General features: G+C 39.3%; 1 protein-coding gene across 8 annotated transcripts in view; it reads right to left on the reverse strand.

The window, feature by feature from the left end:
• ARPP21 (cAMP regulated phosphoprotein 21) overlaps window positions 1–25,825 on the reverse strand; it is a 173,313-nt gene that overhangs the window by 62,718 nt on the left and 84,770 nt on the right. For 6 of the 8 annotated variants that reach the window (XR_012157455.2, XM_073333012.2, XM_073333016.2 and 3 more), the window contains 6 exons: window positions 25,284–25,321; window positions 24,047–24,106; window positions 16,406–16,635; window positions 8,222–8,452; window positions 2,496–2,665; window positions 221–325 (listed from right to left, as the gene is read on the reverse strand). Coding sequence is in view for 7 of the 8 variants with exons in the window: in XM_073333012.2 (XP_073189113.1) it covers window positions 221–325; window positions 2,496–2,665; window positions 8,222–8,452; window positions 16,406–16,635; window positions 24,047–24,106; window positions 25,284–25,321 (834 nt within the window). In the remaining variant the exon portion in view is untranslated. The remainder of the gene's footprint in view (window positions 1–220; window positions 326–2,495; window positions 2,666–8,221; window positions 8,453–16,405; window positions 16,636–24,046; window positions 24,107–25,283; window positions 25,322–25,825) is intronic. The other 2 variants (XM_073333017.2, XM_073333018.2) reach the window with 2 other exon arrangements.

Raw genomic sequence — 25,825 nt, forward strand, 5'->3', positions numbered from 1 at the left:
CACACAAGTCTTTCACCACATCCATAAGAAGTTTTCCTCCAAACTTTGTGGACATAAAATGCTAAAGTATTCCAGAAGTGTTGGATAAAAGAGAGATTTACAAAGACCTTAACACAAGTTGCCCTGCATTCCTACACATTGCTGTCAAACATACACATGCTCACCTCAGCCACCCCACATCAGCTATCACCACAAAAATAAATTAAAAAATCTGTAGTACCACAGGAAACTGCTGCGTTGGAGAGACTGGCAGGAGATGCTGGGGTGGATAAGAAACAGCTGGATATTGGACTGTCTGGGAAGATGGCTGCAAAGCCTGAACAGGCTACAAAATAAAATGAGACAATAAATACAACACTCCAAGACTTAGATAATAGCAAAACACTGTTATTTGGAACTAAAGCTCTGGTAATGCAGGTGACCTGTCTTCAGGTAAAGACAATAGATCAGTGACTGTGACTTTAAGCTTGCATTTTGGTCCCTCAATCCTGTGATTCTTTGTTATTGTTTTCTGCTGACTAACAGACTTTCAAGTTCATGAGATACACGAATAAAACCGTGGTTATTTTCTTATTATTAGTGTGCTGCCATGCTAAAGCAAGATGCTATAACTCACAGAGATCACAGGGGAAAAAGCACAGCATATGCATAGATATGAATTTTTCTGTTAATGGCTGATTTAAACTCAGAGTGTTTCATAGGTAGAAAACTAATGATTATAAAGCTGAAAAGTAACAACAAAATTGAGATTATCAAGTTACTTAGAGGAGATGTTTAGATAAATGAAAGAAAGTGTTTATACAGAACAATACGGAGGGTGTTTTACCTAGGAATAGCTTTAGCATTCCTCTCATTTTAGTCTCTCATTTACATGAATCCTACACAAGCTTGGTACTATTCTGCCTTTTCGGTTATAAATTATTGGGAAGAGCTGAATCTTTAAATTGAGGTTATATATATTAGGCCGTATTCTGTACTCAGTAAAACCAGATTAACTAAACTGGCTTCAGTGGCGTTTCTCTGGATTTACACCTGGGTGATCTGGGACCAGAATGAGTCTCCTTAGATCTACATATGGAGGAATTCTCCATGTGCAAATCCAGACTGCTCTCTGTTCATAAATAGGGCACTGCAGTACTGTCTATCTATCCCCTTCCCTTGCCCTAAAGAGAGCTCCCCAGGTAGTTCTGGGTTCATGCTAACGGAGTAGGTTGCTATTCAGCTGGACCAGCCAGGGCCCCCTCTCTGGTCTGATGTATATACAATGATAAGTTCATAGAACCTTAGGCTGCATTTACTGTTTTATGGATTCAACCTCTCACCTCTGTAAAAGCTGAGCCCTGAAAGTTCTCTGGCAACATGACTCCATTCACACACTACTGCGACAAATCTGGGGGACATCCAGAGGTTAGAGCCATTGGACTCTAGATAATGTTTGTGGATGGCTTTTCTTGAGAGATTTGGGGGTAAAAATCTCTCAGACCCATTAAGTGATGTGTGGGAATCTCCATGAAGAAACACTCAGTTTCTCTCATAAAAAGTCCCCTTTTATTCTGAGAGGGACTGATTTGGGACCTAGAGCTCAATATATTGGCTAGATGCCAATATATTGTTTACACTGACCACGCTGATTAAGGCTTCCAGCACTATTATTATTAGGTTCCAATATTTCCCTCAGTGAGACAGAAGTTATACCAAACTGACTGGGTCCATTATTGAGCCTTCAGAGCTTTGCTTTTGTCCCACATGCGGACCTCAACAGATTGAGAAGTAGAGAATAAAAATGTGACAACTAAACACTCAGCCGTACTATCTGCTTGTACGTATGTTCATGAACCTCCTATTAAAGTCAACGGGACATATCCATACACTATACGGGGAAAGGTGCTCAGGTGCTACATCAGAGAAGGTCATATAATATTTTAGACAATTAGAAGAATAGGGTCCCTAATGCTAAATTAGCTTTAGGGGACCAAATTTACCAATAGTATTATTATTACATCATTATAATTGAGAACATATAATGATCTCAAAGAAAACTTGAAGAGAAACTAACAATCTGAAATTAGAAACAGTTAACAATACAACTGATTTCAGAAGCTGTGAGTATTACAAGGTGTTCAGCAAAAGATCAACAGAGCTATGTATAAGTATCCCAGCCCTTTACAAAATTACATATTGCACCTCTCTATGAAAGAATAATTAGGGCTTTTAGTCACATTTTTTCAAATGGAATCTAGAGACTTTCCGCATGTACACCACCTGATTTAATAATCATTTTCAGGATGAAAATCTTTCTACCTGTTCCATCCACCCAGAAAATATTTGATCGCTTTTCTTTTGAGATTTATTTCAAAAGAAAAAAAAACAACCACCCTGACATTTTGTCTAGTTGCTTTTTTGAGATTATAGTGCTGCTCTGTGGGGAAGGTAAACACACCCAATCATCCTAGCCTTGATGAAAGCTTGGTCTCCCCTTTCAACAGTTGCCATACCTGTGTGACAAGGTGACTTGCCATTTGTTGCTGTGATTGTTGCACTTGCTGCTGCTGTTGGGACGAAGGCTGCTGCTGAGACTGTCCCACAAGCTGGCTCCTAATTGGCTGCTGGCCGCTGGGAGGGTTATATATTGCAGGTGTACCATCAGGATTTACAAACGGTTGGCCTGAAACAAAATACACTTAATTTGCTGAATACTTTTAAGAACATAACATCCACTAAAAGAAACTAGACAGGCACATATTTAGGAGGCAGCTCTCTCTTTGTACTAATTGATCTTCAACAGTAAAGTGCTCATGGCTCACAATGCTTCCAGTTAAGGCGGCAGCTATTTATATTTGCTGCTGAGCCTGGTAGCATCTGTTAGTTAATGGCACTTTAAGATGTAACTGATCATTTTTCTTCCACCAGAGAGATGTACATCGGATCCCTGAGTGGTACTTCTGACTACGTTTGTGCCTCAGTCAATACCCAAAGCCTTTTGCATGCAGCAAGAGAATGACAACCCCCAGTGGAAAGATTACGGAGGGCTCTTACTGATCTGATCACAAACACATTTCCGGTTTGTTCTCTCTAACTTCTCAGGCCACGACTGAAGATCCTTAAATGCAGGGGCATAGACAGGCATTAACGGTGAGATCAAAAACATTCCATCATCAGTTTACACCAGAGTAAAGCACAAAATGGGACTAGGCTGATAAATTATAGAGCTGCCGTGCCACACGCAATTACATGAGTGACTGAAAGCAGAGGTGTACATGCACTCTACTGTACAGCTGTGCATGACATAAATGAAACTTAAATTCATAACTCCTTCACGTATGCCAGAACGCGCTTTTGTTACAGCACCCTGTTTTGTCCAGTGCATAAACGAGTGGAAGATTACAAGGACTGTGCCAAAGATGTCCAGATGCTATGGTTAGAAGCTGAAGGAATGAACTTCAAGGATGTACTTTAACGGCTTCATTGCTGAATTAACTTAATGCTGAAATTGCATCCTGGAACAAATATTGGAGATAGAAGATATTCATGCCCATTTCATCCCTATGTAAATGGAATGCAAACCATAAGACTATGCTTAATGCATTGTAGTTCAAATAGGGGGAAAAAAACCCCTGCTAATTGAATGTAGTTTCACATCTCAGAAACAAGGCTCTAAACTTTTGAGGACAATGTCCTAAGAGACTAGAAGAGACCGTTCTGGAAATTCACACGCAGAAGCCCTAGAAGTGTCTTTGAATGTATGGGGCAAATTCTTCCCTCCATCATACTGAAGGTAGAACTTCATCCACAGTATTCATTTTGTTTCCATTTCAGATGGAGAGGGAAATGCAGGGGAACTCGATGGCTTAGAAAGCTGATCGTGAAATAAAGAGTTTCTCACCTCAACATCACACGACTGCCACAATTCCTGACTGAAGCAAGGCTGTCTTGCATAAGATACGTTTCTCTCACTGCCCAGCCAGTCTCTCCTAATCACCCACCAGCTCCCAGTTCCTCCCACCGCCTGCTCAAGCTGTTCAATACCCATCTGTTTTTCTCACTTCTGACACACAGGATCAGATTTAGAAGTTAACCACCTTTCTGAGGAGTGTACCCTGATCTACTTAAAATGTGAATGCTCCAGGCTGCATGCTCGCCATGTGTTTCACTCAGAATGAAGAGGGATACTGACTAAACTGCCTGAAAGAGAAGAGAGGCTAGCTCTATGGAGGACAACTATGGCATGGAGAGCAGCAAGAGCATGCACTCAGCCCCAACCATGCAGTCTGATCCCCACAAAAGAACTTCAGCAGGGTCTGTGGAAGGCAGAGATGATGCTACAGAGGGGCACTTCATGCCTCCACACCGCAAGTTTGGGTCCACCTCATGGAATTGGAGGGCATGCTCTGATTCAAAGTGCTTAAAAGGAGATGGGAGACTGGGGGAGGTTGGTTAAGGATCTTCTTTTGAAACAAAAGGGCAACAGCTATGAGAATGCCAGGAACTGATGAGGCAGACAATAAAGCAACCACTGGAACAGTGAAGGAGGTAAATTGAATTAGTATCTGCACAGAAGGGACTTGTCAAGTTAAATTCAGAGATGGCCACCAGGGATAGATAGAGAAGTTCACTAAGGATAACACCATAGTGGAGAAGTCTAGAGGGAAAGGGGTTCCAAAAAGGAACAACTGGACAGCTAGGAGTGAAACTATGCGACCAAGATGATAGACTCCAGAAGGCAATGCTAGGTTCTCAAGAACAATATCAAAGAAGACTGTTTCAAATACAACACTTCATTCAAGAAAGATGACTGGACAGGAAGAAGTAAACTTAAAAATGAGATTGGAGCATTAGCTAATGGAGTGCAAAATTTTGAAACAGGAAATGAAAAGGAGGGTCTAGTGTTTGACAGTTGCAAACACTGAGGAATTAATTATTTCTCGGACGTAGGGAGCAAGGGATGACGGAGAAGCCAAAGTGATAAGGAATAAGAATGAAACACAAAATGTTTTTAATTGTTGAAGGGATGATGTCAAAGAGTGTGTCAGGAGAGATCAGAAGGAAGATGAAAATGGACTGATGGAATGGGTGGATTGAAGAGTAGGGAAAGCAGAGATATTGCTGCACATGAAAACCTTTCACAAAAATAAATAAATAAATAAATAAATAAATCAGCAAACTTCTTGCAGGTGGAGTGAAGAAGAAAGAGCTGGAGGAAAGAGGGAATACTTAAAAGAGAGAATGAGGATTGCCAACATCAGAGAGGGTGTTGAGACGTATCTGGTAAGATTTACAGATCTCATGGAGAATCATCAGACTAGAGACACCATGGTGTGTCTCTGGATGCTATAAGAGGATCATGTAGTCAGAGTGACTATGCAGTGTGAAAGGAAGGACAAATCTTTAAAGGCCAAGCAGTGAGAATTAAAAAAGAGGATAGAATTGGAGGTAACCAAACTAATAGAAGAAGAAGACGACGACAGAGCTAAAAAGCGATGTTGCACTGTGAAAGAAAAATCTACTCATTATGAGAAACAAAGCTTCCTTTTTCATTTATCTTTTGTCTGTTCATAATATTTGATAATCTCTTGTAGTATCAGTGCCTCCTTCTCATGGAAACTCTTTTCTATTTTATTTTAAGAAGATGTAGAGATTTAGGTTCAAGTTATAACGAAGAATTTATAGCATGTATTTTTAAAAAAATTATCAGGCATCGCAGCAGGGTTTATTTTCAACACAAGTGACAATGTGATGTATGCTATAAATCTGAGACTAGGACCTGATTGTTTAAATTGAATTGCTTCTTCTACTTTTTAAAAATTATATTGTAATTAAAAATCAGCTACAGCAACAAACAGAGCAGTCTGTCTAGTGTTAAAGCAGCACAGATATGTGCTAATAAACAAATATAAAATCACATAAATACTGTTTGAACAATGTTTTTACAGATACAGACTATCCATCCCCTCATCCCCCACTGCCCACACACACAGTATGTCTGCATGGCAGCTGGGAGCATGCTTCCCAGCATAAGTAGACAGACACACACTAGCTCAAGCGAGCTAGCATGCTAAAAATAGCAGGGTAGCACAGGCAGCAGCTAGGGTGTGTCACCCACGTATGTGCCCAGGAGGTCCAGGTGTGTTTGTACTCAGGTGGCTAGCCAAGCTGCTGCTCGTGCTACCACTGGCTACACTGCTGTTTTTAGTGTGCTAGCTCGAGCAGAGATCACACGTGTCTGTCTACTCATGCTGGGCAGCATGCTCCTAACTGCAGTGTGGACATATCCACAGAGGGCTCAGTTATGCCTCTGAAGAGGATGAGGCATGCTAAGAAGGGAGGAGCAGACACTCTATTTATATGGTGTAACTGGGAGGTACTAGGCCTGTGAGTGACATAATGCTCCCTGGAGGCTGGGGGGCATATGCTAGGCAGTGAGACTTGCTACCTCTGTACAGCAAGTGTAAAGAGTGCTCTCCCAGAAGAACTCTACCGGCATGCAAGTGTGGTGCAGCTATGGCCCCATCCTTGCCATGCCCAGAAACATGCACACACCCTCTCAGCCGTTACTGTTCCTAGAAGCAGCAGTGGCTGCTCTCACTTGCTCTCCCCAGTCCAGGTGTGCTGAGGTATGTACGAAAGGGCTTCTTGAAAGTGGCCTGCAGAGTACATACAAATGGCTTCTTTCTTATTGCTCAAGAGATTCCAGCACAGTGGATGGAACTGTTAACTAGAAAAGTGTGAGTGAATGACTGGTTTGTTCCCTTTTTTCCTCCATTTATTGCAAGGAATACTTATTTAAAATCCTCCGACTCCCGTCTCCAATACCAGGCTCTCAAATCAAGACTGTAACAGCTTAGCTTGAAAAAAAAACAAACATATGCATGTTCAATAATAAGTTGTTAAATTAATCCTACTATATAAATATAAACTTAAAATATTTTTCTGCCTTTACAAATGCTGAAGTATCTTGAAGAGCCTCAAAATGCGATTATCTTGTAAAGTGATTATGGGAAGCTTGGTTTAATATGGTTTTTCAAGCAGATGTTTTTATTCAACTCATCTCTCAGTTTTTTGTCATTATATTGATTATAAAGGTATTTCCAATGCTGATAAAAGGTTTGTGTCTTGGCACTGAACTATTTTTATTTAACATAAAGAGACAGATAACAAACATAAAATGGTGGCCCTCACTACAAATAACATTCCTGAATTAATCATGCCAAGACCTTTGAAAACAGGCTTCAGCTCCCAGCTCTGGGTATAGTGGGAAATAGTTATGCACGGCTTGGTTTTTATTACCTCCTCAAACCAACATAACTCCACTAAAGAACACAGAATGTATGCAGACCCAGAGCCAGATAATATTTCAATCATTATCACTGATATGGACCCATATCACCAAAGCGACCCTACAGTCCCCATCTCCCAAGCCTTCTTTATAATGTCTGCAAAATACCGTGGGGGAATGAAAGCAAGAAGTTGCTTAGACTTCATCTGAACTAAGGACAAGTTCAACAACTCAAATCTGAACTCAAATGTTTTTGAGGTTAACAAATGTTTAGATGAACTTTTATGCCCATTACTTCATATTTCCTTGTGTGCCTCTGCACTGCATAGTTCCAGTTAGAAGGAGAAGTGGAGATGCCACGATATGGAAGTGCCTGTTCGCACACAACTTCCAGTTTAATTATACAGACCCAAGCTGACCAAATAGCTTAGGTAAGAATACAAACTCCTGATCCTGGGAGATGCTGAGCGCTCTCCATTGCAGCCCCAGTGGGAAGCCAATGGGAACTGACAGCGTTCAGCACCCTGCAAGATCGGGGCCTTATTTTATAGCGGAATCCTATGCAATAACATTAAAATGGTTTCTTATTGTCTCCTATCAGCTATGCTGCAGCGTCTTTGCAAAGCCATCACATATTTTCTCACCACTGTAAAAACATGCAAACAAATCTGATTTCCAAACCAAAGTAGATATTTCCCCACTAATAAATCACGGCTAGCAGCTACTGGTAACATTCTATTTTTAAAAAGAAAAGGAGTACTTGTGGCACCTTAGCTCATGCTCAAATAAATTGGTTAGTCTCTAAGGTGCCACAAGTACTCCTTTTCTTTTTGCGAATACAGACTAACACGGTTGTTACTCTGAAACCAGTCATTCTATTTTTAACACGTGATGCTGTTGGCAGTGTTCCCTAAAAAGCAGTGCAAGATGGAAGAATATCAGACTGACCTGTGTGTGGATTGAGGAGGATACTGCCAGGTGGTATCCCTGCAGCTTCAAGTGGAAGTATGATATAGCTGGTGTTGCTTGGTGCTACCTGGCCATTCATCCCATTCTCTGTATAGGAAACATTGCCTGAAGGGCTGGCTGTCACTCCAGGGACAATGGATGCACTTTGGAGAGGCTGATGTGTTCGTGACAGTGATCCTGAGGAGCCAGCGCTGCTGGAAGACTCTGAACCTGAAAGATACAGAATCTCAGTTATGAAGGAAGTTCAGACCCTCCATTCAAGCTGTTACTTACACCGAATGAAACTTTTTAAAGATGTAAAGCATTTAGTAGATAATCAGCCCTCTAACCCCTCAGGGCTGATGGTTCCTTATGATAATACACTCTCCAGCAAGCTCAGTTTTAAGCAGGACTATTGTGATTCAGCCCAACCTGAAAAGTCTACCCTTCCATAAAAAAGATAATGAACCAGTAATAGAATACATGCTATTCGATTTTCTTTACAGTCATGTTTAATCATTCATAAAAGACACGCACACTCTGCCCAAAAGGACAAAGTTTACAATTCCATACGCAAAACCACAAGACACCACCAATTGAATACACAGCTTACTAACTAGTTAGGTGTACCAGTCTTCCATATTCACTGCTAGATACAGTTATAATTTTAGCAACTTATTTGCTTTTTCAGTACCTAGCCTATTAAAAAGCTTCAAGCCAATACAAATATGGTAAAACACAGCCCAGTGAAGCTCAGATGACTAGAGTGCAGGTGGTTTAAAAATTTACAATGTTCTGAATACAACTGTCCAATCTTTTATGATTTTACTTAGACAATTTTCCAACATTTTGATACCACAAACATACACAACCTCCTTCACAAACAAATTTGGATCTGCAATTTCAACTCTACAAAGGGAACGAAGAAAAGAACTCAGGATTATGTTCCATCAGCATTTTCCTCCTATATAGCTTTTACATTTGGGATCAATCGTGTGGGCTTAGTACTAGGTTCCATAGCTTCCCTGAATCATTTTTCAGTGTTGTTCTTGCCTGGATCCATTTCTTTGTTGGTAATTAGACCAGGCCAGTTTTTCACTGAAACTGCAGCAGAGGTAGTAACAGCGTGTAATCGGTCAAATCTCCCTGCAGTAGCTTTTGTAAATATAGGGCACCTCTGTGGAGTCCCTGTTGTGTAAAATCCGAGTTACGTTTTCATCAAGGTCATCTTCATGCTCACAGCAAGTTTCAACATGCATAACTGAATGCAAAGAAAGAAACAATCTTTCTGAAGATTCCAGTGACTTTCATTGGACTGCACGAAACCCCCTCTTTTCAAATCAGTAGATCAATCAATCAACCAACTAACCAAGAGGCTAATGGAGGTTGTAGAAGAATTTCCACTATGTATTCTGAGACCGTGCCAGCTATTCATTTCCCAACAAAGGTTTATACAGTTTGTTGAGAAACTATACATCAGAAATTTCGGATGTTTACTCCTGAGAAGTTCTTTCATTTTATCATTTTGCTTGTACAAATGGCAGATATCTCCTTGGATGGGAGAATTCTTGGATGGCACATTCAGCAGCTTGAAGACAATATTCTGCTCATTTAGGTTTTTTCAGATGTAGCTTCAACAGAATTAAGCAGGAATGTATTTTTCTTTGAATAGAATATGTAGAAATTATCAGAGCTTTTCCCATATATAGCCACCTTGCATTCATTTCAGTGTTGATTCTTTCTTCTAGTTCTTGCTTTACATTTTTCTTCTCTCCCCCCCCCCTTTTAGTATCTCATAATGAATCTGTAATGTGAAAACTATTGGGAGGCCTCTATCAAAGAAAGTGAATCAAGAGATTTCTTTATTATTACTAACAAACATTTAAGTGATGCCCACAGGCCCCAATCAGGATTCTTTAAATTGCTTGTTTTGTGCTACATTGAAGGCAATATGGTTCACGTAAAAGAAGACAAACTTTTTTTATGAAGTTCAGGTCTGTGTCTTTCAGAAGTTTTTATGACATAATCACAGATTGAGCTTTACCATTTTGGGAGTGTGGAAGAATAGAGAGTTCTCCTGTATTAAGTTGATATTGAAGAACTCCTGGAACAGGCTTGAAACAAGCACTTAAGATATTGTGACTGCTACATTTCAATTAAGATGATGGTATTTAAATTGGCTCACTTGCAGGATCATCAGTGATCTGCTCTTCTACCTCAATAGTTTCATTCAGCGGCACAACCAATCTTGAACAAACAAACAAAATTTCTGAACCTTTGGAAAAGAGCATTAATCCATTCCAATATTTTTACTTACCAACTCTTGAGCATATTTACATAACACTCTCTAAGCCTTATCTATTTTCATTATTTCTTCATTACAATGAATTATTTCCTTTCATTTCATTCAACGCTAGCCATCCTGGGTCAGTTAAATTCAAACACTGATGTTTGGTAATAAATAAAAATTATTTCCCTTTTGCTGTATTGGTCAATAGCTTTCACATTTACTACAGTTAGAATGAAAAACAACCATCTAATAATTTGAACATTCTGAAGACTGGAAAAATAATACTAACTCGTCAACCTTAGATGGAATCATGTTATCAGATGACCTGACCACCATCCAGAAGTTTTGAGATTCTAGCAAACCAGACCTTACCAATCCACAAGTTCACCCCTCTCTTCAGTAACTAATGGCTGTTGATTCTATCCATTAGCCATGTACCTCTTGCCAATCATCAATGAATTCATCTTTATACAATTCCCTTTTATGCTTTTTGATAGTTCTATAAACATTTTTAAGATTTCATAATGGGCATAAAGAGAAGCTAGATGTTCCAATCACTTCCTTATTAACATATATTTGGATGAATTATGTTCTTAAATGTAGCTCACAATGATATTGAAGTTCAAAAAGTAATGGCAATGGGGAAGAAACAGGAAAAAAATCTAGTAGTTTCTGTTTTGGGGTGTGGGGAGGGGGGAGTCTGAAGAGAAAACCTGGCAGCTTTCTCCATACACCTGGTTTTAAATGACCCACACAACGAGGCTCCCCTCCAGTTTCCCTGAGTGACTATTTCACAGTTCATTTGATCTTACCATTTGAACTCCCCCCCCCCCCCCGCCAATGTTCAACTTAAATTTTCCTTTCCTTGGTTTCATCTCTGTGTTCTTAATTTCACCTCTTGGACAAGCCTAATTAATTCTTCTACCTCCTTGTTGTTTACATCCTTCAAACATATCTCTATAAACAGTGAAAAATACTCCCTTCCTTACCAGCTGGCCCATATAATTATCCACTCATAACTTGACTTAAGGGGCCAATTTCTCAGCAGGGACACATTGCTCATCATTTTTGTAAGTACCATCCTCTTAGATACATTTTTACAGTACCAGAAAAATTGATTTGCTAGTTTTAAAAATTTGTTCCACCTAATCATCATTCGTTTTTATATCACTTTTATCACTTTGGTATTTAAGTGCTGCTTGCTGTAAAAGCGATACCTGTCTGCAGCTTGCATTTCTGGAAAGAGGAATGATGCTTCAGCATGGTAGGCTTGCAGGTGCCCACACATCTTCACTCCCGAGTTTATTAGGGGAAACATTTACCACATCACCTTGACTCGAGCAAATCATAAAGAAGCAGAAATCTGGTTCCAAAACCAGGCTGCTAAATCATAACATACAGGATTCTTTATCAAAATGGTTAATGTTTTTAAATGCCTGCAGCATAGATTGTATTTGCCCTGCAGGACCTATAAAGAGCACTCAACAACCTGGATTCGATTTTTGATCCCACTTATAATAGTAGAAGTCTGGAGTAGCTCCAATGAAGTTAATTGGCACTACAAATTTACTCAAATGTGACTGTGATTGGAATACAGCCAACTGTTTGTAAATGGAGGAGGGGAAGAAATAGGTTTCAACCAGTGTTTATCCTGTACTAGTGTAAAATGGAAACTTTGCACCATAAAGAAGGAAGCTAAAGATAGATTTGGTTTATGTCTTCCTATTAATAGCCAATTCTTACTTAATTAATATGCTACATATATATAGATATAGATAGAATGCATGCTTGGTTTTCTTTTATTATGACTAAAATAAAAATGATTGTAAACAGTAAAGGAAAAGGTTGTCATCATACTAAGAGTCACATTTTGCCATCACAAGTATGGATGGGAGCTGAATTTCTAGGATAGACACATCCACATGCAAGGACATCCATTTCACCACAAATATGCATGCTTAGACAATCCTGAAAAGAAGTAATTTATAGTATGGAAGTCTAAACCAACTGAAGATGTGGATGATATCATAAATTGCAGGAATGCGGCATGAGTAATTTGTTGAATTACTAACTCCTCCTCCCTACCCCCACAGTATCGATGAATAGCTCGAATAATTTATCTCTCAATATACATTATGCTTCATAATATATAAGCAACAGGTAACATGGTATTTGCAACATACAAACTGTGCTTTTAAATTAAAATGGATTTTTTTTAGCAAGTGTCACAAGCACAGTATGCAATGAACAGTAAAAAGGGAAGTCAGCCATGTCATGGATTTAGAGCAGCTCATTTCGTTCTGAGAGTACAGCACCATCATTTCTCTGCTGATTTTTTTTTTTTTGCGCAATGGAGCACAGAGAAGGGCATGTTCTGTGTCCTATGTAAGGTGGGACCAGATGTCTGAAGCGATACAGAAAAGAGAGTAAAAGGAAGGCCAAAAGGGACCATCAGATCTTCTAGCTTGACCCCCCTGTATATTACTAAACGCCATTCAGCCAACCCCACACCAAGCCAATAACCAGAAATTAGACCAATCAGGACACTAAACTATTGTTGGCGGCTATTGTACTATTGCATATTTTCTCCAATTATCTCTGAGCACACACTAGATTTAATTAAAATCTTGATATTTTTCCAGTTGAAGTTATTTGGTTGATAACACTGTTATGGCATCAGGATGACTGTCATGCAGTCTTGCTTAATGCTCACCAGTCCTTTGACCATTTATCTTCTTTTAGTTGATGATGAACTGTGTGACCTATCATTGAATGCAAGCTGGCTTCTTGTATATTGTACATAAATGAAAATGTGCTACCTGCATCGATAGAAACACAGAATAAAGCCTTAAATGTTTGCTGAACAACAGCATTTAGCGATTATTCCTGGGGGAATTCTGTGCCACTCTGCAATGCAGAATTTCATAGAATTTCCTGTTTCCCCTGCAGAATTTCTGATCACCACTAGGGGCTTCTGGACTCTGCAGCGCCCATTCTCCCGGGGACCAGAGAGGGCCTGGGAGACCCAGCTCTGACAAAGTGGGAGGAAGGGCAGGGACGCACCACACCATGTCCCCTGACTGGACAGTAAAGAAGCTGGGGGGAGTAAAGGCTCTGGGGGTGCTGGTGTCTGGGTCGGGGGCTGTCCTATGGCTGGGCTCTGTGGGGAAAGGGGGGCTGTTGTCTGGGGGCACCCATCCAGCCCCCTATAGCACCCTGCAACTGGAACTGGATTGTTGTAGGGGTTTCTTTAACGCTCTACTCCTGGAGGAATCTTTTTTGCTGCTGTCTGTATTGTTGATATACTTGTTGACAGGTATTATGAAATAAATTACCAACATTGAAACTGGAGTGATTACATTATGTTATTTTGACAAATAAAGTATGCAGAATTTTAAAATATTGTGAGCAGAATTTTTAAATTTTTTTGGCACAGAATTCCCCCCAGGAGTAAGCTGTACAGCAATATTAGTAGTACTCCCAAAGATTAGATTACAGAATACTGAAAATGCCATGGCGAATATCACTACATCAAGTGGTAAAAATAAAGTTTTAATCAGCTAGTCAATAGGCCAATAGTGTATGCAGGCTCTGACAGTTGCATGAATCCACATAGTGTTGTTTGGGGGTGAGACAGCAATATACTAAGGTGAACTTTTCCATTTTTTGGAATGGTCATTCTCAGCTGCCATATTGCCATAAAATAACACTTCAACGATAACATCTGAATCTTTTTTCCCTGTAGCCTTATTTCCCCTGACTTTCCCAGGGTGACTGACAGCTTCACTTTATATCGTGGTTTTGAAAGTGAGAGTTTGTTTTGACATCCAATATTGCTCTTTCCCCCCACTTTTTTATGTCGTTTCTTTTTCCTTTCCTGGGGCTTGACAAGCTTTCAAATTGAAACACTTAGAAATTTTTTTTTTAAAAACCTAAAACCTCCAAAGCACTTACAATACCTAATCACTCTGCAAAGAACATGGTATTTTAATACTACTGACGTGTTTTAAATGTGTTATAAGAGCTGTCATTTGAAAGTGGGGATTTAGTGAATATATGGTGCAGATATATTTAAAATTATTAGAGCTCCTCTGGGATTTTGTTTTTGTAAGTGCATCATTTGATAGGAATGATTTCACCACTAAAGGCTATTTAAACTATTAAATCTTTTGCAGTTAGCATGGGTCCAAATCCACCAAACTGGAGTGTTCAAGTGCTGTGTGTCTCTGCAGCGTACTGCTGCAGAGAAATGCAGTCAACACAGAACTGTACTACAGATTACACTGAGCAACATTAATTTATGCAGATTGGGCTCGATTCTAAAAAAGATGCAAAAATCTACTGAAGTCCTTGGATCTATCTGAGGATCAGGCTCACAATATAGTGTGTGCAGCACTGTACAATGCATTTATCATTCACACAGGCTGAGAATGTGGCAAGTATTTTCAAAGTCATTAAAGCACGACTGAAGCAATGGAGCTCCCACAGATACTAACTACATATGCATGACTATACAGGGCCAGATACTATCTAGATATGTATGACTATATTGGGCCAGATTCTGAGGTCTTTATACAGGTTATATTCAATTCATAATTCAGAGGAATTTTACCTAGAGATAAGAACAGAGAAAAACTGAACAAGAATCTCAGGATCTGGCCCATAAAAAGCACAACCTTCACCTGCCACAGGTTTTAAAAGCCACCTGAAACCAGGGGCTTATAAAAATGTATCTCAGGTTCCCAGCCAGCTTTATGACCAGCAAGTTTTAAAGGGACTGCATTCAAACTAGTGTTGCTCCTTTAAAACTGGTAGATAGGTAGACATGGCCAAAACTCTTCACTGCACTTTAGACTATGGAGATGCTAAAATGCAGACTCCTTCCACCAGTCAGATGGGCTTTCTGACAGATCTCCACTGTGCTCCTGGACATGGCACCCGAAGTGCAGAAAAGAATATAGTACAACCTCAGGGGAGATAAGTGATGTTTGGCTAACCGAGGTCTGATGAATTGGGGTTAATTAACTAAAGGTCTGTAAAGCACTTTGAAGCTGAAAAGCACTAAGTGCTAAGTATTGATTGCTATTGGGGTTGTACTGTGTTTATCACATGACCCAAACTGAGGAAGGAATCTGATGGGCTGATTATTTATATTACACATTTATACATAAATATAAAACATATAAAAGAGCTAAATGGCATGGTTTGGAGTTATGTGGACCAATGCACCATGACTCACTTTTAAGTTATATAACTGTGAAAGGTAAACAAAAGCAGGAGAACATGTTTCTCAAATTGTCATTTCATTTAATTGGAGCTACAATATAAAATGAAAACATTTCAGAATCCAAAATTTGCATTAGCTTCCATTATACTATGTGATTCAACATGAACGAGGCAGACTGGCAGCAGACTATCTGCAGAGGCTCCAGTCTGAGAAGCAGATGGCCACTTCAGAGGTCTGCGTTTCAGAAAAAGGGCTTTGGATTTTTGAGTGGGGCCAAGTTTTACAACATTCAATTCTCTGTGCAATACCCAAAAAAAGGGGGTTTTCTTTGCCAGAAAGGACTATCATCTTCTAATCCACAGCAATGGCATACAGCATGCAAAAAGAATAAACACAAGTATTGTGCCATGAAGAACAATGAATACACAAATCCACTTTGCATAGGCTTCTCACCCCAAGCTATCAGGATTTGTGATTCATATTTAAAAATTAAACACTCGAGACCCACCTACAATATACAAACATGCACACATATGCAGTACTTGCAGTAAGTACATACTCCACTTGTATACTCCACTTAATACAGAATGGCTGCAGAAAAACACAATCATACTTATTTCTCATGGCAGACACACAAACAGTATGAACCCAATACAATAGTAGCTACCTGTTTTACACAGTTTGCCGGTACTCCTGTTACTTGATGAGCTATCTCCTCTTGTCAGAACAGTTATTCCACCAAAACTTGCTGTCTTTGTTATGGCTGGCTTTAAATTGCGATTGGAGCTGTCGGAATCTGTGCTGCTCCATGGCCTCTGGTGGTCTGTCCATTTCATTTCGTTCTCTGTACTGCTTTGCCGGCTGCCAGATGCCTTCCCTGTGCTATCTCTGTTACCCCTAGAGCACCATCAAAAAAAACAAAGATGCATAAAAATGACAAACGTATTGGCCAAATTCTGCTTTTGGTCACAATGGTGTAACACTGGAGTAAATCCACTGAAGTGAATGGGGTGATTCTGGATTTATGAGTCTAACGGAAAATGGAACCTGGCTCGACATATAAACACTGCCATACCTTTCTTTGTATAGAACACTTATCACTTTGTATGTGTGTGTGTGTATATATATCACTTCATTAGAAACGTAGACATCAGAAGAATTACACATGCATCTGACAAATGTTTTACATAAAAAGTGCTAGCCTTCTTCATTGACTCTGAATTACAGGGAAAAAATGGAGATAATATCATATCATATTTAGAGATTCAGCAGTTGAATAAAACAATCTTCCCCTTACATCACCACATCGTGAACACACAACAAAAAAAAATATATAATGTAAATGAAAAACTGAAAAGCAAAATTACAAAAGCTGCAGTAGAATCATTTAAACAATACAATCTTTTGGATTCAAATTCTGGGCAAAACTATCTTTTCAGTTCTGCAATATTCTGCTAACTCTACATGTATAGAGTTCCCATTGACAGCAACAGGATTTCCATACTCCTGTATAGACTTTAGGAATCCATCATGCAGGTCAGAGAGAATATTGCTCTGTAGCACCTGTAGGGAAAAAAATTGCAAACTGTAAACCCATTTTAAAAAACCCTGCCTGATGCTGTAAGATGCTGAATATCCTCAGCTCACAATTTCATTGGAACCAAAGACATTTGTCATGTTGCAGGTAAAACTTGGCATCTTACAGGATTGGGACTTTATTGTCTGAAAAATGACAGTTCTCAAGCTAACCTGTCCTTAAAAACAAAACAACCTGTGAGAGAAAACACAAATCTGTCCAAAATTGAGACAACTATATTGGACCATCACTACCCCAAGTGATTCTGTGAAAGTGGTGACAATACCTCTATTTTCCCTGTCACTCACACAAGACTGGACATAAGCATGATGATGTGCTGTTTTCTCAGAGCCAAGGCATAAGATGTGACCTTAAGACTGGAAAGGCTTCTAAAGTCAGCGGGCAAGGACCAATGGTGATGGGGTACATATCAGCAATAACCACACTGCTTTACGGGATACCTCACAGATTATAGGTGACTTCGGGGATGATAACGGAGAAGAACGTTCAAGTAATCTTCCTGGAGATTCTTTGCATCCCACAAAGGAAAGAAGGCAAAAGTTCCTGTAACTGAACTCCTGGTTAGGTAAATGGTGTAAAGCAGAAAGTTTTGATTTTGTGTAACATTGGTCCACCTTCTATGTGGAGAGAAGGCAGTACAGGATGGCCTCCACCTCAGCAGAAGACGAACTTTTATATGCATAAATTCAACTCAGATTGTATTACTGAAATCTGCTGGGAAGATTTGCATGATTGGAATGTTAAAATCACTGGCTATAACCTACTTAAAAAGGATCATGTGGGCAAAAAGGGTGTGAGAATGGCACTATGTCAAAATGGCATTATTTATTTCCAAGTTACTGACAACTCAGAAACAAATATTCTTGTATACTTATAGATCTGCATTCTAACAGATAAAGAGCACTAGCTGGTGTCTGCTACACACCATCAAATCACAGTAGAGAATAGGACAACTGTCTCCTTATGCACCTATCTATAATGTGTACAAAAAAAAAAAAGCTGCGTGATCATGGGGAACTTCAATTTGAGTGATATATGCTGGAGGTCTTAGGCTGCCAGCACTAAAATATCCTTGGAATTTCTAAATTGTATAAATAACAATTTCCTAACTTAGAAAGTATTGCATTTTAAATGGGGGCATTCTATATCAAGACATTATCTTGACAGATAAAGAGGAACTAATCACAAAACTTAAAATTAGTGGTAGTTTAGGTACAAGTGATCATGACTTGATCACATTTATAATGTGCAAATATAGAATATCGTCCAAACCCATAACATATTACACTTGGTGCTTTAAAAGAGTTAATTTCATAAACCTGAAAACAATTATGAACTGATCAGTTGGGAGACAGAATTTAAACAGAAATATCTGACTGATAATTGGGAACTGTTCAGAAACGTTTTACTAGATGCACAAAAAGCCATATATTGAGAAAGAAGGCTTCGCTGGTTAAAAACCAACCTGCCATAGAGGGAGAGTGAAAGCAGCTATAACATATAGAATACAGGGAAGTTGATAGCAATGAATATAAATCAAAAGCTAGGAATTGTAGAAAACTGACAAGGGAAGCAAAAGGATATAAATAGAAACGGATGGCCAGCAGAATTAAGGACACTAAGAAGTAGTTTTTTAAAGTATATTAGAAATAAAAGGAATCCCAACAATGATATTTGTCCATTACTAGATGCAATGGTAGAAGTGTTAATAATATTGCAGAAAAGGTAGATGTGCTCAATAAATATTCATGTTCTGTATCTGAGAAAAAGCAAGATGATGTGGTCTGATTCATGTTCTGTATTTGGGAAAAAGCAAGATGACGATGCAGTACTTTCCATTCAAACAGTAAATAAGGAAGATGCTACAGCAGCTACTAATGCTAGAAATTTTAAACTTGCATCTGGATAACTTGCATCCAAGAGTTTTGAAAGACCTGGCTCAAGTGTTCTCTGGACCATTAATGTTGATTTTCAATAAGTTTTGATTCTTTATTAATCATGTCCCATATCAGCTGGAACATTGTATAAGCTTCCAAAGACTAGAAAAAAGCTAATGTTGTGCCAATATTTAAAAAGAGCAAATGGGATGACCTAGTTTATTATAGGCCTGTCAGCCTGACACTGATCCCTGGAAAAATAATGGAACAGCTGATATGGGACATGATTAATAAAGAATCAAAAGAGGGTCATATAATTAATGCTATCAACGTGTGTTTTTGGAAAAAAAAATCTTATCAGACTAACCATGTCTTTTTGGATGAGAATACAAGTTTGGTTAATAAAGGTCATAGTGTTGATTTCATATATTTAGATGTCTGAAAGGAATTTGACTTGGCATCACATGACACTGATTAAGAAATTAGAAAGATACAAAATTATCATGGCACATTAATTAACAGATTAATAATTGGCTAACTGAAAGGTAAACTGGGAATCATCATCCAGTGTCTCTACTGGTGTCCTGCAGTGATTGGTTCTTAGCCCTACACTATTTAACATTTTTATCAATTATCTGGAAGAAGACAAAATTATTACTGACAAAATTACTGCAGATGACAGCAGATTGGCAGGTGGCGGGCAGGGTCGTAAACAATGAAAGGGACAGGGTCACTGATACAGTGATCTGGATTGCTTGGTAAACTGGGAACAAGCAAATAATATGCTTTTTAATATGGCCAATGTAAATTCATACATCTAGGAACAAATAATGTGGGCATTATTTACAGGATGGGAGACTGTATCCTGAGAAGTAGTGACTCTGGAAAGGGTTTGGATGTCATAATTAGGGCCCTACCAAATTCACGGTCCACTTTGGTCAATTTCACAGTCATAGGATTTTAAAAATAGTAAATTTCATTATTTCAGCTATTTAAATCTGAAATTCCACAGTGTTGTAATTGTAGGGGTCCTGACCAAAAAGACATTTTGTGGGTGTGGGTGTTGCAAGGTTATTGGGGGTGGGGAGATTGCAGTACTGCTACCCTTACTTCTGCGCTACTGCTGGCAGCGGTGCTGCCTTCAGAGCTGGGCAGCTGGAGAGTGGCAGCTGCTGACCGGGATCCCAGCTCTGAAGGCAGAGCCGCCGCCAGCAGCAGCACAGAAATAAGAATGGCATGGTGTGATATTGCCTCCCTTACTTCTGTACTGGGCCTTCAGTCAGCAGCTGCCACTCTCTGAAGGCAGCACAGAAGTAAGGGTGGCAATACCACAACCCCCCTAAAATAACCTTTTGACCCCCCCCCCACACCCAACCCCCCGCAACTCCCTTTTGGGCAGGATCCCCAATTTGAGAAACGCTGGTCTCCCCCATTAAATCTGTATAGTATAGGGTAAAAGCACACAAAAGACCAGATTTCATGGTCCATGATGCATTTTTCATGGTCATGAATTTGGTAGGGCCTTATTCATAATGGATAATCAACTGTATATGATCTCTCAGTGCGACTCTGTGGTCAAAAAAGCCAATGCCATTCTTGCATGTATAAACCAGGGCAATATTGAGCAAAAACAGGGAAGTTATATTACCTCTGGTATGCATTGGTGCAAGTGCTACTGGAATACTCTGTCCAGTTTTGGTATCCACAAGTCAAGAAGGATGTTGATAAACTGAAGAGTTCAAAGAAGAGCCACAAGAATAATTAACGGATTGAAAAACATGCTAGCCATAGACTCAAGGAGCTGAGTCTGTTTAGCTTAACAAAGAGAAGATTAAGGAGTGACTTAATCACTTTCTATAAATACCTACATGAGGAGAAGTTTGATAATAGAGGGCTCTTAATTTATCAGAGAAATGTATAACAAGATCCAGTTGCTGGATGTTGAAGCTTGACGTATTTAGACTGGAAATAAGGCATACATTTTTAACAGTGAGGGTAATTAATCATGGCAATGATTTACCAAGGGCTGTGATGGGTTCTCTATCACAGGAACATTTTAAATCAAGACCGGATGTCTTTCTAAAAGACATGCTGTAGCTCAAATAGGAATTAATTCAGGGAAGTTCTGCAGCCTGTGTTATCCAGGAAGTCTGACCAAATGATCTCACTGTTCCCTTCTTGCTTTATAATCTACAGCCTGTGAATCAAAGGATTAATTTTGACTTCTTCCTTTCCCTTAGCTCACATATCCAGGCCATACCCAAATCCCACCCGTTTCCTCCTCAATATCTCCAGGATCTGTCCTTCCCCCATCATCCTCCCAACCCACATCCCCATAATTAATTTCCTTATTGAGGCATTTGTCACATCCTTCCTCTTTCAGGCCACCCAAACAAACACATTGCCTCTCTTCAGCCCATATTACACCTGTTAGCTTCCTACTTACGCACTGATTTGAACATGTCACTTCCCTCTGCAAACCCCTCCATCAGCTTCCCCTCTATTTAATCAAATTTAAACTTCCTGTCACTAACTTCAAAGGCATATATAAACTCTACCCTTCCCTATTTATCCTCCCTTGTTATTAGTGTGCACCCTGTTCCCACTCCACTGACATTCCCACTCTTGTTTCCCCAATTGTCAGCTTCTCTCACAATCACAAACAGGCCTTCCCTCCTTGAGGCCCACTATGCATGATACAACACCCAAGCATGGCTGCCACCCAAACCACATTTAAATGCCTCTTAAAGACCAACTTCTGCCATGCTGCTTACAGTGATTCACTCTAGGTTTCCTTCCCCTGTCCATCTGCCTCTCCAATCTTTGACTGTGAACATCTTGGAGGTAAGGACTGCCCATTCCTGAATGGCTGCAAAGCATCCTGCACATGGTGGTTGGAACCATAAACAAAAATAATAATTCCAAGTACACTATGAGCAGGAGCAGAAGGCTAAGAGCAGAATTTGACTTCTTATGAATAGTTTACAAACTGCCTCCAAATGAAAACCAAAATGCCTTTCACAGCTGCGTAAAAACTCAAACCAGAACTGCCCACATTTGCATTTTTATGAGTTTCTGACTAGATATTTTTAAAATGTAGTACTTCGCCATTTCACAACATTTTCCATACGTGAAAAGCAAAGGGTGCTTGCCTTGGTTGTTGTTGTTGTTTGAGTATTGGGATGGTATTTTTTGCTTCCAGCAAAAACAGCTTCTGTTTTTCATTTAGAGAACCTGAGAGTTGTGTCACTGTGGAGGTGAAGGAACTGAAAGATCCAGACAAGTTTAGCATATCGCTCGGCCTCGATTGGAGTCTTACAAGATGCGATCAGCAGTGTTTACTGTCAATTTTTGGGAGACCAAACAACGGGAGAGCACAGCGGAAAGACCACAGATGCAATACAAGTTAAAAAGAAAAAAGGAAAGGATTTTGAAAGAAAAAATAGTTTTTAAAAAGACTATGTGGGCAAGCATTACTTGATGATTCTGTTACATTCTTCTGCTTTAAAAAACAATGGCCCTCTTGTATTTATGTTTTCGTAGAAGAGAGAGAAATGAAGTACAGCTGTATCCTGATGACCTGAAATCTCATTATCTGCAATGCTGGGTTATCCAAAATTCCTTCCTATCCCGCAATTCCAGAATTGATTTAGAAACTGACATTAATTACTATGAACCTCACTCTATCTGAAGATTGGATGCTCCCCATCCCAAGATACTCAGACAAGAAAGGTTGGCCTGCACTATGGGAAAAAGATAATTTATCTATTGCCTGAGGCAACAGACTGTGGATCTGTCTGTGATGGATCCACTGGCCACACCATCATGCCTTCATTGGCCCAACCTTATTCTACCTTCCAGCCCCGCTGTTTAGGGAGTCCCCAAAGACCTGCATGGACTTTTCAAATCCTGCACCAGAAACAGTAGGAGTATACAATCACACACAGAGAGAGAGAGAGAGAAAAGAAATAAGTCTTCTATTTTCCAAAATCTTTACTATTTTTGCATACTCAGTTTGAGACACCTACTAATAGAGGCCTGATTTTCAGAGTTGTTCAGCACATGCATTCCAAATTATTTAAACTGGAGCTGTGAGTGGTCACCACTCGTAAATATCAGTCCCTTACTAGATGTCTCAACTTGAATACTTAAGCAAGGTGGTAGGGGCTTCTATTGACCCACCATGCTGGAAGGTGTGGAAACTCTCTATGAAAATGTGAGCTGACTGCTGTTGATTCACTGTGGCATGTGAAGCCTGTTAACTCCACTATAGATATTAAAAAGAGTGGTTCTCTGGGAAAAGGGAACTAGCATCCAGAACTGAAAGAACATAAAAGAAAATCCTAAACAAAGTACAGCTTGGGGGAAAAAGCCTCACCCAAGCTTTATTAAGTGCTACTTATCTTTCAACTGGCAATAAAATAAATTACAAGAAATAGGGTGAGTTTGAGTGCCAATCCAACAGAGTGAGTGTATACGTACACTACAGTAGACTACACAGGCACCCCAAAATTGCTGCTCCCTAAATTCATGGACAATTTTGGAAATCTAGGTCTATGGTCCTGATCCAAGTCCCATTCAAATCACTGGAAAGACTCCTATTGTATTCAGACTTTTGAAGCAAGACTTTCCCAAAGGCACATAGGTGGTATGGATAAAATCAGGATTAGAACTCAGTTGTCCTGACTACCAGTCTTGTGTCCATAATTCCTCTCCATACATACACCTGTACACCCACGCCTATTAAGATACTGGTTTTCCATCTATGAGGACATGGATAAACTCAGAAGTGAAAGTTAAAGTTAGTTGGAAAAAAATCTTTAATAATACAAACCTAAATAGCTGTCTTTTCTTATGGGTGTCATTGCATATACCGTTGTCTTCCAAGAGCCTACTACAAATGAAAAGAAAAGAAGATTATGGTAATAGACCTGGGAGTTTTAATGATATATTCAACTTCATGTCTTTAGTGTTAAATCCCATTTTGCTCTTTAGCAACAACTTCTAGTTTTCTATACCCATACTTAAAGAAATGGAGCTAAAGTCACTCCTATTTTGACCTCATTGGAGTTACTCCCAGGATGATTTTTTCCCAGGACGGTCTATTAGTGATGCCTAATTGTTCCATAAAACACATGCCACCAAGAGGCTGGAAATCTTTTACCACTTCCTGATGATAAACAAATTGCAACTCTGAGAAGCCAAAGAAAAACACGTTTTTTTAATTTCTTGAAGAAAATAAACACAGCTATACTGAATAAGACCTTAAAACCCCAACCCTCCTCACCCCAATAATAGCCAATTCTCGTACTTGAGATCTGTACAGAACAATCTTTGGCCAGCACTTCTCAAAAACATTCACAATGCATTTCCTAGCATCAAGGATCAGATTCTCCCCTGGAACAAATGGGAGCAGCTTCACTGATTTAAGCAGAGCTGTGCACATTTATGGCAGCTAAGAATCTAGCCCTTCACCTTTGTTATACACAGATGGCTTTTTTGTTTGTTTTTTCTTTTAGTGTCAATAGATGTGTCATCGCAAGATTGTCCACTGGAGGCCATGATAGAGTAATGTAGAATAAGAGTGGTCTCAAATAATAATAGCAACAATTATTATTTCATTATTATTACTATGTAATAATAAGGGTCCTGGTTTTCAGACGTGCAGAGGACCTACAAGTATGAGTGAAGGATATGAAGATGTTTGATACCTCTGAAAATCAGATCCAATAGCAACAACAGAAACATTCCACATTTCTATAAAACTCTACATCCAATAACTTCAACGCCTTTCACAAAGATTAACTAATTAGTTAAATGCTCTCAGAACTCCAGAGAAGTGGGTCATTGGTATTTTGCTGTTTTAACAATCACTTGTTTAACCTTAAATTCAAAAGCTTTGGAAAACAGCAAGTTAACATATGCTCCTATATCACCATATACCTGAAGACAATCTAAGTATAAATCCCACTAAAGAGGGAAAGCCCTCAAATAAGTTGGGTCACAAATGAATTCGACAATGAGTCTGAGACTAAGAGCTACAATTTTTTTTTTAAAAGCAATTTTTTTACCTGTTTTCCACAAAAAGGTTTTCCTGGGAGCAAACTGACTGAAAAATAAAAAAAAAAGATTGAACCAGACGTTCTAGATATGCTGTATTGTCCAATTTTTGCTTGATTTTAGAATTATCTTCCCCATTCAGGCTCAAGGGGATTTTAAGTCACGCATCATTTGCATTTGTAGAAGACAAGAGAAGAAAAAAAGTCAAGAATAAGGTCACACCAGTAAAATACTTCCCATGCATTACAATGTGTTACTTGCAATTCATCTCAGTTTTGAAACAAACTCAGACTTCTCAGTCTTGGGATCAGAAGAGGCTAGATGTATACAAAGTACTGACGTTTTGGAGGGAAACAGAAGCAGAAGGTTCCACTAGTCTGCCTACTAGCTAGCAATAAAGTGACACCAGAACACACAGCTGCAGGGAAGGAGGACAAATGGGAGAAAAGCATGCAAAATTAGTACAGTTCTGCAAGCGAGTGGAGATGCTGTAGTACATAATTTAATTTCACAAACAGGGAGGAAACAAATGCACCTGGTACTAAGAAAAAAA

The sequence above is a fragment of the Lepidochelys kempii genome, chromosome 2 (assembly GCF_965140285.1).
Source record: "Lepidochelys kempii isolate rLepKem1 chromosome 2, rLepKem1.hap1, whole genome shotgun sequence".
NCBI lineage: Eukaryota > Metazoa > Chordata > Testudines > Cheloniidae > Lepidochelys > Lepidochelys kempii.